Below are 12,995 nucleotides of genomic sequence, written 5' to 3'. Positions count from 1 at the left end.
TATATATATATATATATGGTGTTTTCTTGATGGTTCTTTCCAATCTGTCTATCCCCCAAATTCTTGACTATTCACATTTATACTATCTCAAGTATCAAACACTTAAAGAAATATTATAAATTATTCGCAGTGGAGAAAATTAAAGCTTATGGACTCCTTAATGAAAGTGGTTTACCCCTGTCACACAGGACCTACTACGCACCTCTCTTTTCAGTGAATGAGGCTCAAGAACTATTGTGCCCACAGCTCTTTCACAGAAAAGGACCACCATTGCTTTCTGGCATGGGGAGAGCTTCAGCCAGAGATATCCCTGATACCAACAGTTCATGTTTTTTCCTGGGCTGTAGCTTTTAATTGATTTTCTGTAAGTAAAAAGGTGCTTTTCCAGAGAGGGCAAAGGTTAGAGTTTTTGGGGGGTTTGCTTGTTTCACTCACACAAAAGGTGTCTCTGGCTCCAGACCTGCAAATATGATTCACATATATATACTCTCAATTAGACAGAACTCTTCATTTCTAACGCCTTATGAACACCCAATTACTTGTCCCTTAAAATTTTTAGAACATATTGTTTGACACATCACTGATGGAGAATAAACTACATTCCTAAAGCAGGTTAAGTTTTTGTATGTTTTTTAAAAACACAGCAACAGAACTCAAACGCAAGGTATATGTATTAGAAATGTCATCACCATTCCACAAAGGCAAGCTAGACTCCTGTGACACTGAATGAATTCACTTGGGAACTGGGTTTCTGGCTGCGATGCTGCAGTATCAGCCAGCGTCTCTGAAATGACCCCATGCTTTGGGAGAGTTTTGCTTTGAGAGCTGTAGCAGCTTCGAGGTACACATGGTCACAGGGACCCTTCTGAAGGGAAACCAGCTTTTGTCTTGACACGTATAAGCAACTGAAGTCCACTCCCCAAATTCATGCCCACTAAATCAGGTCTCGGATGTTGCTTAGTGTATTCCAAATTAAGATACATATTCATTGTGGATAAGCAAGTTTAATTATTAATATATTGGGATATTTAGCTTTTATAATAATATTTAATATGCTTAATATGGCAGCATTTCAAGAGAATCTGCATGACTTTGCACAGATTGTATTGACTTGGGGTATGTAATAAGCATTTTTTGTCCTTTAGACAAAGAAGAGAAGGAAATATTCCACAGAGTTCAGGGAAATTCGATATAAAAATGTGGGGGGGTTTGGGGTTTTTTTTTTAAGCATTCTGGTACAAGAAAGAAACCACACTAAATAATGTTATGAAGGAAATGGCATCATCTTTCCTAAGTTTTGTTTATATTTAATTGGTGCTAATAACAAAGCATGAAACAGAGCCCAGTGCTAATATTACCAAAAGTCGGTGTGTATGATCATTTTTACATGCCCCCACAGGTGGCCTAACTTTTCAGTGATGCTGAATACCCGCATCTCCTGTTGGTGGTTCACAACCCTAAAGTAGGTTTCCTATTTAGACACCTAAATACAGATTTAGCTGTCTCATTTTTGACAAAGCCTGGCTGTAGACCCTATTTTTAACATGCAGAATTAGAATTATTCTGTGAGGAAACTGCTATATAACGTAGCACTGTTGTAAGCTACTATGCTGGGGGATTTTAAAAGCCCTACCTAACATTCTTTCATAAAGGAAACCTTTAGAGATGATCTTCTGGTTGACTACTGAAGGGAATGGGGGAACTGTGAAATACTAATGTTAATATTTTTACTCTTTAGCAGACTACTCAGGGGAAGATATTTTACCTGTGAGGAGGAAACATTATGTAAAGTGAATCATTTCCACTTATCATTAAAAAAAAGTCCCTTTCATTCTCAAGCTACAGAACGTGGTAACTATTGTTTCTTGCTTGGGGCGCGTGCATGGCACTTTTGTAACTTGAACTGACTTTACACCATAAGCTCTCATGAATAGATGTGTCCCCAATTAAGAAATGAAATGAAGACACAGAGTGACAATGTTTAAAGTGGGAAATTGTAATGTTACCAGAATGCTGCAGGCATCTTTCTCAGAGCAAGCTCGTTTCTGCGCTTCTGAAGGCCCCTACAGCTGCAGGTAGAAATGAGTGTATTCCCTCTCTAACGCCCAGGGACTGTGCAGGTGGAGTCTTCTGGGGGAGTGCAAAGCCTGCTCATGATGAGAACAAGCAAAACAGCAGACAACTGAATAATCCTAACCGACACAGATGCTGACAAACTGAGACAAAGGCTGATGCTGAGAAGCAAACAAGACAAAAGAAAGGGAACTATCTCCCAGAGAAGTGATCATACTGCAGCTTCTGTGGAAGAAATACTGACTGGCAAGAGAGAAAGTGATTCATGAAGCTAACCCCTACCCACTATTCTGCTATATTGAGAGACACTGTAATTTAATCAAATACTTTGAAGACAGATTGACACAGACTGAGACTGCAAGAGCAAGCTACATTTGCTGTGGAAGAAGTTAGTCAATAAATTGTGGCATGGCAGTAGTTTACAAAGACAAGATTATGAGTAAATTTATTGTGCAGTAATATAACCCGAATTACAGAAAGAGTCCAGATGTGGACTGAGATGCCACATCCCTTTTTGGATAGATATGGCCATTTCAGATTTTTTTTTAAATTTATTTCCAACTTTTACCTTAGATTGTCTTTTAGAAGAAAAAAGCCCAGATGCCTTCAGAATCTGATCTCAACTACACAAGAGATAAAACAGTGAGCATGAAAAGATGAAAGAGCATTTTAAAGATGCTTAGGTTTACTAAATCTACATTACTAAAATGATGAGAACCAAAGACTAGTTGAGCTAGTTTGCAGAGCTACACTGTTTCACCTGTCACATACTTCTACTGAGAGGTATGTCCTTGCACAATTTTGTTCGATAAGCATCATAAGGAGAGCACTTTCATCTAGTTCTCCAACTATAGTGTAATTTTGTTGCTACTGTCCCACAAAAACGAAGCAAACGCTGCCCACAACAACTACTGAAGTGCTATGCCATCTTGAAATCTTTATGAGAGTTGTTGGCCACTCCTACAGTGTGACAGCGACTCGGATATTCCTGTGGCAGCAGCTGGGTTCCCCACATGGTCTTTGGGCCAGAAAGATGCAAGTGCAACAGAGAAGGTGCTGAGTATCTATGAAGGGTGCAGCATATGACCTATGCAATGTGCATGATGAGGATGGTACTGAGCAAGCAGAAACCAACTCCTAAACTTCACAAAGGCAGGATCAGCATGCAAATGCATGCTCTAAGCATGGCTGAAATCATCTGAAATTGTTTATAAGAGACAGGAGGACAGGAAAAGTGCTGTAGTCCAAATTATACTAAAACTGTGGAGGAAAGAAAAAGTGAGTGATGCTGGAGGCAGTTTCACAATGAAAGAAAACTGCCCATGAGGTGTGCCCTGAAACCCACCTGCCAAACTGGAAGATGGGGTGGGAAGTCCAAGTTATGATGCTGGTCTCCAAAGACAAAAAACAAATTCAGTTTAATGGTTTTCTATATAACAGCTTTGTCTTGTACAATTCAGAGCACTGAGAAGTGTTTGTTGTGACAGGAAACTGTATACTGGAAATAGGAAAGTACACCACCACAGAGAGTCCACAGAAACTGGAGGATGAGAGCCTTTCAAAGGCCAGATACTGGATATCAGGGTATGAATATGCTTCAGAAAAATACAGACTAAGTGTTATTTGTATTGCTGAAGCAGAAAATGTGTTAGTTGTAAAACCAAGTTATTTCTAGAAATTCTTTACATACTATCTCACTATTACGTATCACTGTGCATTACAGAGTTACCTATCCCACCCAGTCCCCAGTAAGCCAGTAACATGTTTATTTAAACACTAACTACCTGCTTTATAATTAACTGACTCTCTATATAACAGACTTTGATAAAACACTTAAAAAATTTAAGAGCTAAAAATGAAGCAACACCATTATTATTTATACATGTTATAAAACAGTCAGTGCTTTATGAGTATTACTGTGCAACTTTTTCCCAGCTACCACATTAAAAACCAAACATCCAATTAATAGTAAAACATACTTGTTTTGGGGCATCTGCGGAGGTGGTGTGAACTTCAGTACCTTGGAGTCCATTAGACTCAAATACCACTGTGGGAACAAGGGGGCTTGTTAACAGATGAACATTCAAGCTTCGTTAGTGTGTGTACATTATTTGAGACCATTACAGATTAACTACGTTCAAAAAAAAGACACCAGCTACTAGCCTGTGGCCGGAAAACACCAATTTACCGTAACACTTACTGTAAGAGAGTGTGCTAATGGCAGCCTAGGGCCACTGCCCTTTTTAATTCAGACTTCGGTGCTGAAGAAAGCAATCACTGACAACATTAATTATCAGTGTATGTGTAAAGGGACCCTCTTCTTGCATTACTTACCATTTGGCCTCTGTCATTTTGCATCAGACTGGCTTATGTATGCATCATTCACACTTTTCAGGAGGAACCTGCTAGTCTAACTGTCTCTTGCAATGCTCAGGAGGTCTCTTGACACCCGTGGCTTTAGCCTCCTACAACCTCAACCACAGACCGCACCAGGTTAAAAATGGCTGGTAGGGATTTCCCATTTTAGGGCTGACCAGTCTGCAGAAAAATCTCGGTTCCCACAAAAATGTTCCTGTCAAAAGCAACGATGAGGCAAAACAAAGCCTTATGTTATGCTGAAAGGGGTACTTTGATTTCAATTTGTGCTGGTGGCAACAGAATTCATTAGCATATTCATTTCTGAGTACCCTACTCTAATTAAAATAAAACATTTGCAAACAGACTTATCTTAAATGCATTTCAATTGTATGGAGTTCGGGCGGGGATCAGGTAAGCAATATCCACAGAACAAGAGCAATAGTTGTAAAAATAAAAAACCTGTCTATTAGATTTAGGTACTGGAATTACTTAGGTTAACATGGTATGTGAAACATAATTCTTGGGATTTTGTTAGGCAGATCTGAAAACAGGCAAGTGAGAATAGGAGAAAGCAAGTGTTGAGTGTGAAAAGGTACCTGTGTGGGACCTCTGATGAGTCCTGAGGTGACTGGGTTGGGTAAAGCATTTTCCACATTCTCTGCAGACGCAGTCTCCTTGGCGTGTTTGTGTCCTGAGCATCCCTGTAGTTGGGAGGGAGGGAGAGAGGGAGGAGGGGGTGGTGGAGAGAGAAGAGACGAAAGTTGAGAAGAAAACATTATGCCAGAAGAAAACATCATTAGTATGTCTAATGTGTCATTATGTGAGGCTACCTTCAGGCCCTGGATGACAACTGTCAGCCTTCATCTAGGCACTAGCTGACAGGCCAGGCACACACAGGACTGCAAGAATGCATAAATTACATTGAATTAAAAAATGCTCCCCATGATGTGCCCGCACCAGGACTGGCATGTCAGGTGTGCGCTTTTCAGAGCAGCTGGATCCACTTCTCAGCCATCACCCAGCTTTGTCAAGCAGTACATCAGGCAAATCAAAGTGACTCCAGCGTGGCGGAGACAAGTCACATGGATAATAGGAAGTGAGTAGGACCAGAGCCCAACTGTCCCCCCCGGGCGGCAATACCTCAGAGACAAATGCAGAGCGAGCGGAGCCATCACAGACTGATCAAACCTTTCGCCCCTGCCTACCTGCCTGCCGGTGCTGCTTTGACCCCGGACCTCTGAGGCACAGACGAAAGACATCTGTGAATGAAAGTGTCATTCCGGACATTTTGAGCTGGTAGCAGCGCAGCAGCCTTCCCTCAGCCCTGGGTAAACATGTTTTCTAGGCCATTAGCATTTGTGGAAAACCGCTCAAACCTCTCCTTTTTCTCCAAAGGTCAGTTTACAGCATCTGACTTAAAGGGCTGGTCTTTGTCTTTTTGCTGCTGATCAAAAAAGACACATTTGACTTTTATTGGGCTTTTTTATTATTTAAAAAAAAAAATGTTTGAACATCATCTTTTCTATTCTGATAAAACGCCCTCCTCAGAAGGAAAAAGTTGATGTTTCCATTTGCCACTGCAATACTTTGGCTTTTAAAGAAATTCTCAGGGGGTTGTCAGTGGAAGTGAAGTTTCAGATTTTCTTTCATCCCACCTCCCCCATCCCCCACCCCCATTTCAGTAGTTTAAAAGAACAGAATTGTGGGTGAAAAAGTGGCAACAACAACAACAAAAAAAAACCCAACTGAAAAATCAATTTCAGGATGCCAGAGGGCTCATCCAAAATACAGATCCTCCACCTGAAAATGAATGAAAAAGACCACGGACTGCCATTTACTCTGCTGGTATGGCACCAAGCGTCCTTGCGATGGTTTTTTATCACAGCATATATTTAAAAAAAATTGTCTGGCTGCACAAAAACCCAACCCACTCACAAATTGTATTCTCTTTTTATAATAGCACCTCCTGCAGATGGCAGCACAGTCTGTATAATGTGGCTGAACACACACTCTCAACAATTAAGTTCCCAGCAGTCAAATACAAGATCATGATTTAGGGGCAAATCCAGGTCATGTATACCTACACACAAAGAATTTTTTTTTTTTTAAATCACATAAGTTTCAATAAGAGTTTCACTGTACTATAACGTGATGGATTTGACTTCAAGGCAGTCAAGTTTAAAGCAGAATTTCTCATCTCTTACTAGCATCTTCCCCTTACTGACCAGAACTATGCCTGCAAGCTCAAAAGCAAGGCCGAGCAAAGCACGCTGAGAGACCAGACGTGGCCTTTGCCAGACCACTGTGCTGGCTGCAGCACAGGCAGGGACAGGCAGAGCAGGGCTTTGCCACCAGAAGACTGGCTCCTGTGAATCCTGGGAGACCCAAGGTCCTCGGGTAGTTTATTGTCACCTCTGGGAAGACATTTAATCCCTCTATACCCCAAGTGTCCCTCTGTGAAAGTTGAATACACTTGTCTCACCAGCCATTAAGCACCTGAGTCATGCATAAAGGAAGGTTGAGAAAGCTGTTGTAAACCAAAGTACCCTGTACAAACGCCAAAGGTGAGCCGGTTAGGACTTTGATCTAATCCCTCCTTGGCACTCACTTTATGGTGGTTATTTCAAAAGCAAGTGAAAAAAAACGGATTGCTTCCAGGCATATTTGCCATTGTTGCATTTCCTAAGGGGCACCACAAGGCTTTTTCATAGTTCAGAGCTTTGAACGATGGGCATCATTGCCACAAGGAAACACCCCTGTGAGTCACCACCCAGGTTATATGTGAACAAGAGGGTGGATGACTACAGGTGTTAGCAGATTAAGGTAAATGAACATGACGTACTGTGAAACCAGTGCTCAAAGCTGGTATCAAAGGAGCTCCAGGAAAAGAGTGCATCTGCTGCCATAAACCATCCTTTCCTAATATGGCGATTCATGTAAATATCATGAATAAAATTAAAAACTCCTATTAAATATAACAATAAGATTCTCTCTACAAGCATTTGAAAAGACTAGGCAGTGTGAAACAAACTTAGCCTAAGCTCAGCAAGCTTTGTGTTTGCAGCCATATCACAATGGTACATACAACTCTTTTTTTCAAAGGACACACTGGAATAAACACAAATATAAAAGAAAAGATCCCAGAAATAAATCCAGCCACTCTAAAGCAAGTTGAACACTGCAATACCACACACTAAAATATTCTAGTATGATCCAAGATGAGGTCGTATACCAAACATGCAAGCAAAGTCTATCAGGAACATTCAACTGGGGAAAAAAATGTGACAAATAGTATACCTAGGTGGGATTTTTGGTTGTCCTTTATGTCATGACTGCCATATTCACACTGCCACATTAAGACTAAATTGTATGATGCATACTGACTCAGAGGGCTCAGTCTAGGGTTGTGTGTTATTTCAGACAAGGTTCATTTACCCTCCTCTATTCGCAGTTGGTAGGATCTCGTTCCTTTTGCCTGAAGCAGCTTTTTATTTTAGTGCTATGAAAAACAGCCATCATGCCAATTGGTTTGGAGAACCATCATCAACCTGGAAGTTGTATATAAAATGAAGACAAGCTACATAAAAAAAAAAAAGAGGTTTCAAATTCTGAAAACTTGATTGCTGTAAAACACTTGGAATGGAGGAAGAGATTTCAAAGCAGAGATGGGCACTAAATAACTTCCAGTTAAAGTGCCTCTGGAAGTCACTGCCCAGCAAAAAAAAAAAAAACATTTTGGCAATAAAACCTCTCTTTTAAAAAGCAGGTAAATAGAGACACCCTTGGAAACCCTGCCCCTACTTTACTTTGCCCCAGTTGTCCTAATGATTTTTCTGGTGCCTGCATTCACTAAGGAAGTTTCTAGTTCCTGGCTTTTACTGTTTCATTTCATCCCTTTTAACACATCTGGGAGCTCAGTGGGTCAATAAGATTTCTCTGAGCAGGTTGACACAACAAAGTATTGAATAACATCAGGGAGGGCACCCACGTGAAGGTACCCCAAGCTGATGGTGGAACAATTAACTGGCATTTAGAGCAGGAAGCAGGCAAGGAAGAACTAGACAACATTCCTAGGCACTAGGATGGTGAAAGCAAAGTCGGCTGAACAAAAGCAGGAATGCTGAGGCTACAGTTTTAGAAACTAAGCATGCCCTCCTCTGCTTCCTTAACAAAAACCAGGAGCCTGATGTTAGTTACAATCGTCAGGCAGCCTGTAACCACCTGCAAAATGATCTACTCAAACAACGGTCGGCTCCTATGCAGCATTATTTTTTTAAATGATTGAGCAAAACACAATGGAGTGGCTGAAAGGTGCACCTCCTGGACTATTTCAGATAGATTTTGCCTTCCTGTCTTCTCCAAAAGACCTTCCACCAAGAATTGATCAAACACTATGGCTCCTTCCTTGTCTCACAGCTACCGAAGTGGTTAACTTGCACACACCTTCTGGGCACTAGACCATAGCTGGCCTCAGACTACCAGCTTCCAAATGCCCTGGGTTTGGTCCCACTTGCAAACTGGGTCACAAGCTCCAATTCACACATGCTTTTGACAAAACAGAGACCACTATGTCACATGAGGACACTAGAACACTGGTCTGGAACACGTGCTCTTTCCATACAGAGTTCAGTTCTTGCACAACTTCTATAAAGAGAAGAAGCGTATAAGGGATGGTTTACAAACGGTGAGAGCTGGGACTATGGCTTCCATTCTCCCCCGCTACACACCCACACACCCATCTCAAGAGTAATAAATCAGTGTGATTTTCAGTTTCCACTGAGACAAACTAATTCTGGCAGATCATCAGAAGGGTACGATTTCACATGCAAATACATTAGGGTTTTTTTGTGTTGTTTTTTTGTTTTTTTTCCCCCTCATTCTTCTTTTTATGTGGCAGTTGACTGGCAAGTGACAGGAGAGGCACTGATACTTTTTCAGTCCCTGAACTTTTAAACTGGCTATTTGCACAACTGCCTTTCCAGCTTACATGAATTCTGCCCCCTCTCTTTATAATTATAAACATACAAACAGATCAAAAGAATCATTTGAAAAATACAACAGCAGTCTTTGATATGGACAAGGAAGATCTTAAGACTTTTGTCAAGAAAGACAAAGGACACTGACAAGTGATTATCACTGTTCTTAGAAGACTTGTTTGCAGAGGAAATTGAACAAAACCTCCAAAATAACATCACAGATAAGCCCCAGAGGACGTTCATTTTGCCCGAAGCAAAAAGATGACGATGTGTGCCAGCACCAGCATATGAGGAGGATCTTTGTGTGACAGCACATCTGTGCAACCTCAGCCTTCTTGAAGTGAGGGGACAAAGGAACACTAATACTCCAGGTGGAACCAGATACATTTAACCTGCAACAAAAATGTCACACAGTGCACAAAGGGGAATGCTGCAATGTTAGAGACTGGTAAACAAACCTATTCAAGCCTATCCAGAAATGATAGAAACAATGAACTCGTAATCCCAACCGTTAGAGAGAGAGAAGGAAGGAACTGTGAAACAGCATGTTGTGACTCTGAATGAAGCAGAAACAAGGAAGCCGCATCCTCAGCTACAGAAAGGCTTGTGAAAATCTTACCTGCGTGATCCAGGACAGGGCTGTTGGCACCGCACGTTTGGTACAATGAAGCAAGGTCCTTTGGAATGTATGTTTTAAAGATATTTAAAACGTCCAAACGTTTCTCATGCCCATCTGATCCCAAATCCTGTTTGCTGGAGTGTAAAGCTGGAGAAACCCCCACGGCACTAGGCTGGGGCTGCAGTAGTGGACTTGCTCGTGCTACCGCTGTGCAGTTTGCCAATGTCCTCACCTCATTCCCAGCTTTCACGTGAGACTCCCGCTGAGGCACTGATGGCTCTTCATGTTTAGTGTACTGCTCGCTTTTACACAGAGGATGATACTGCAGCGGCGGGCTGAATTTGGCCTTCATGGGGTCGGACGCACAGTGCTTACCTGGAGGGGCAAAGCTATTACTTCCTTGGGGAGCCACATACTTATCCACTTGTTTACTGTTGGTGGGCTGAGTGCTAGGTCTGGATATGACCGGCTGAGTAGGCGTTACGCTTCTGCTATAGGCTCCCATTTGCGTAAGTTTGGAATTTGCTTCATATTTACTTTTTTGTTGTGCTGCTATGCTGTATTGCTCCTGGGAATGGTTTAACTTGGGCTGTCTGTACCCATCCAGACCTGATAAGCGTGGACCACAGTGGCTGAAGGCATGACTGTCCTTTGCCTGATGCATGCTCCCAGACTTTGCAGTCATCCCAACGGAAAGAGAGCTGCTTTTGGACCCTGGCAATGTACTTGGCACTTGAGTGCGCGTAAATCTGGCAATGGGCAAAGGCTGGCACTCCTTACCGCCGAGAACAGGGGGGGGGCCAGTACGCCCACTCCTTGCCAGAAAGACCAGGTTGTTTTTAATACTCTTGAATCCATTCTGTTGAACCCAAGGGGGGACCATGGAGTTACAGCTGATTTTGTGCAAAATTCTTTTGTGCATCCACAGGACTTCAGGGTAGTAGGTCTTGTGACTGCAGAAAGGACATGGGTAGATAATTAAAGCAGCCTGCAAGGATGCATTCAGATTTTTATTGCATGAACTATCCCTTGTTGATTTTTCACTCAAATCAAGTGGAGCTACCTCTTGAACTTCAGCACCTTTTTCTATCAGAGGATACTCCCTGTGCAAGTCTAGCAAATTTTCTCTAGCACGACTAGCCTGCACTTCAAGTGACGTTTTCAAGTCCATGACCACATTTGGAGATGTCTGGCCCATACCCGAAGCAAAGCTAGCAATGCGACTAGAGCAAGGAAGCCCTTGGCTGTGGTGAAATGCTGGCATCTTTATGTCTGCAGAAGCTTTTAGATCTTGGTATTTCAAAAAGGGCTCCTTGATAACACTCTCCAGTGCTGACACCAGGGCAGGAATCTCTGGTTTAGATTCCCTGGCTTCATTTTCTCTGGTGTTGTGGCTTCCCAGCTTTGGGAGCTCATCCAACTCAGAAGTCACCATTGGGGTTTCCTCTTCAGAAAAGTTGCAGTGGTATGGCTTTTCACCTGAATGGGACAAATAAAAAAACATCCTTGTCATTTTATGCAGAAAGGACCTCAAAGACAGAGCATAATTCAAGACTACAATAAGGTAGCAGGAGAAAAAGCAAACTTTGGTATTAGTATTGTAATGACATGCTACAGACTAAATGTACTATATAAGCAAGAAAATCATTAAGTAAGACACAACAGTTCCATTTACTTTTAAAGATGACTACAAAGTCTGGATAAACTCTAATGCTCCATGTTCATGACATTTTAAAGAAAGAACAATTCAGTAATATATCCATGTTAAAATTCTGGGACTGAAAAAAAAAAAAAAACAAATATGCAACCATTTAATGTTTTAACAAAAGCAAAGATAATGGTGCCAGACTAAGACTGACCTAGTTAAAGGTCTGTCAGTGCTTCCATTACAAGTCCCTGTTTTCAGAGGGTTTATAACTCAGCAATAAAAATCGGCTCCACATGGAAACCAAGCATATAAGCAGGTACAGAATACATTATAAACTGCTCGCTGAAGAGGGATTTTTGCAGCGGCCAAGTATAAAAGATGAGTTATGGAGGATGTAAATTTTAAATTTTTCGTCCATTAGTTTAAAACAGATCCATTTTTTTTAACATACGTTTACATTTGTGTCAAACTTTAGGAAAATTTTATGACCACTTAATCCATGGACAGATAAGGAATTCAACATTTTCAGCTATTTAGATTACAGAATTCAAACCAGACTTTTGATTCTTCTCATTTTCTTCTTTGCTTCTCAGATCTTCAGAGTAAATTTACCTACCTAACACATGTCCTGAAAAGGGAACATACTGGGCAGTGATTAAAGCTGCTTAGGGTGAAAGAGAAGAGTAGGATTTGTTTTGCTGGGAGCATGGCTACCTCTGCCTGCTCTCCTGATGCTGATCTCTCAGAGCTGCTGAGGAAGCCATTGAATCCCTCCAAATCAGTTCACAAATCAGTTCTACAGAGATTTTCATCACAGAGGTAATGCTTACTGCATCCATTTAAAATGTAACTGAATTGTATCATCTGACAAACTTTCAATTAACATGCAGTTAATGAGCCACTGTCAAGCAAGTGTAAGGAGACCATGGTCCATGTAGAATGTCCAAAGTGATCACTGCATCGTCGAAGGGCTAAGAATGGGAAAGGAGTGAACTGCTCTGGAGCTGCATATCCTCTCACATCAACTCATACAAGCCAGCGCTTCATAAAAGCAAGCACTGTTCGCTAGCACGGTGCCACAGACCTTATTCTGCACAGTATAATGGCAGAAACATATCTTTAGCTGGAGTTTCACTGCAAATAAAGTCTACTTAGTCTTGCCTTCAATTCAAGCAAAAAATGCTTAAGCCTTTATTTAATTCAAATTATGTTAAAAATAAAACCATAGATTTTGCAGCCTTGTAGGACTGAGTGCTCAGTCTGCTAAGATCATTTTCCTTTCAAACACTTTAAGAGGGTAAATTCGGGGGGGGAGGGGGGG

General features: G+C 41.5%; 1 protein-coding gene across 2 annotated transcripts in view; it reads right to left on the bottom strand.

The window, feature by feature from the left end:
- The window catches only part of ZNF516 (zinc finger protein 516), an 86,962-nt gene that overhangs the window by 4,433 nt on the left and 69,534 nt on the right, over nt 1-12,995 (bottom strand). Inside the window, exons 2-4 of one of the 2 annotated variants that reach the window (XM_026841366.1) lie at nt 10,027-11,505; nt 5,028-5,132; nt 4,053-4,120 (exon numbers count right to left, since the gene is read on the bottom strand). In XM_026841366.1, coding sequence (XP_026697167.1) covers nt 4,053-4,120; nt 5,028-5,132; nt 10,027-11,505 — 1,652 coding nt within the window. The remainder of the gene's footprint in view (nt 1-4,052; nt 4,121-5,027; nt 5,133-10,026; nt 11,506-12,995) is intronic. The other variant, XM_026841365.1, reaches the window with a different exon arrangement.

The sequence above is a fragment of the Athene cunicularia genome (assembly GCF_003259725.1).
Source record: "Athene cunicularia isolate RWA chromosome 2 unlocalized genomic scaffold, athCun1 chr2_part1, whole genome shotgun sequence".
Lineage (NCBI taxonomy): Eukaryota > Metazoa > Chordata > Aves > Strigiformes > Strigidae > Athene > Athene cunicularia.
This window is presented reverse-complemented; position numbering and strand designations above follow the sequence as displayed.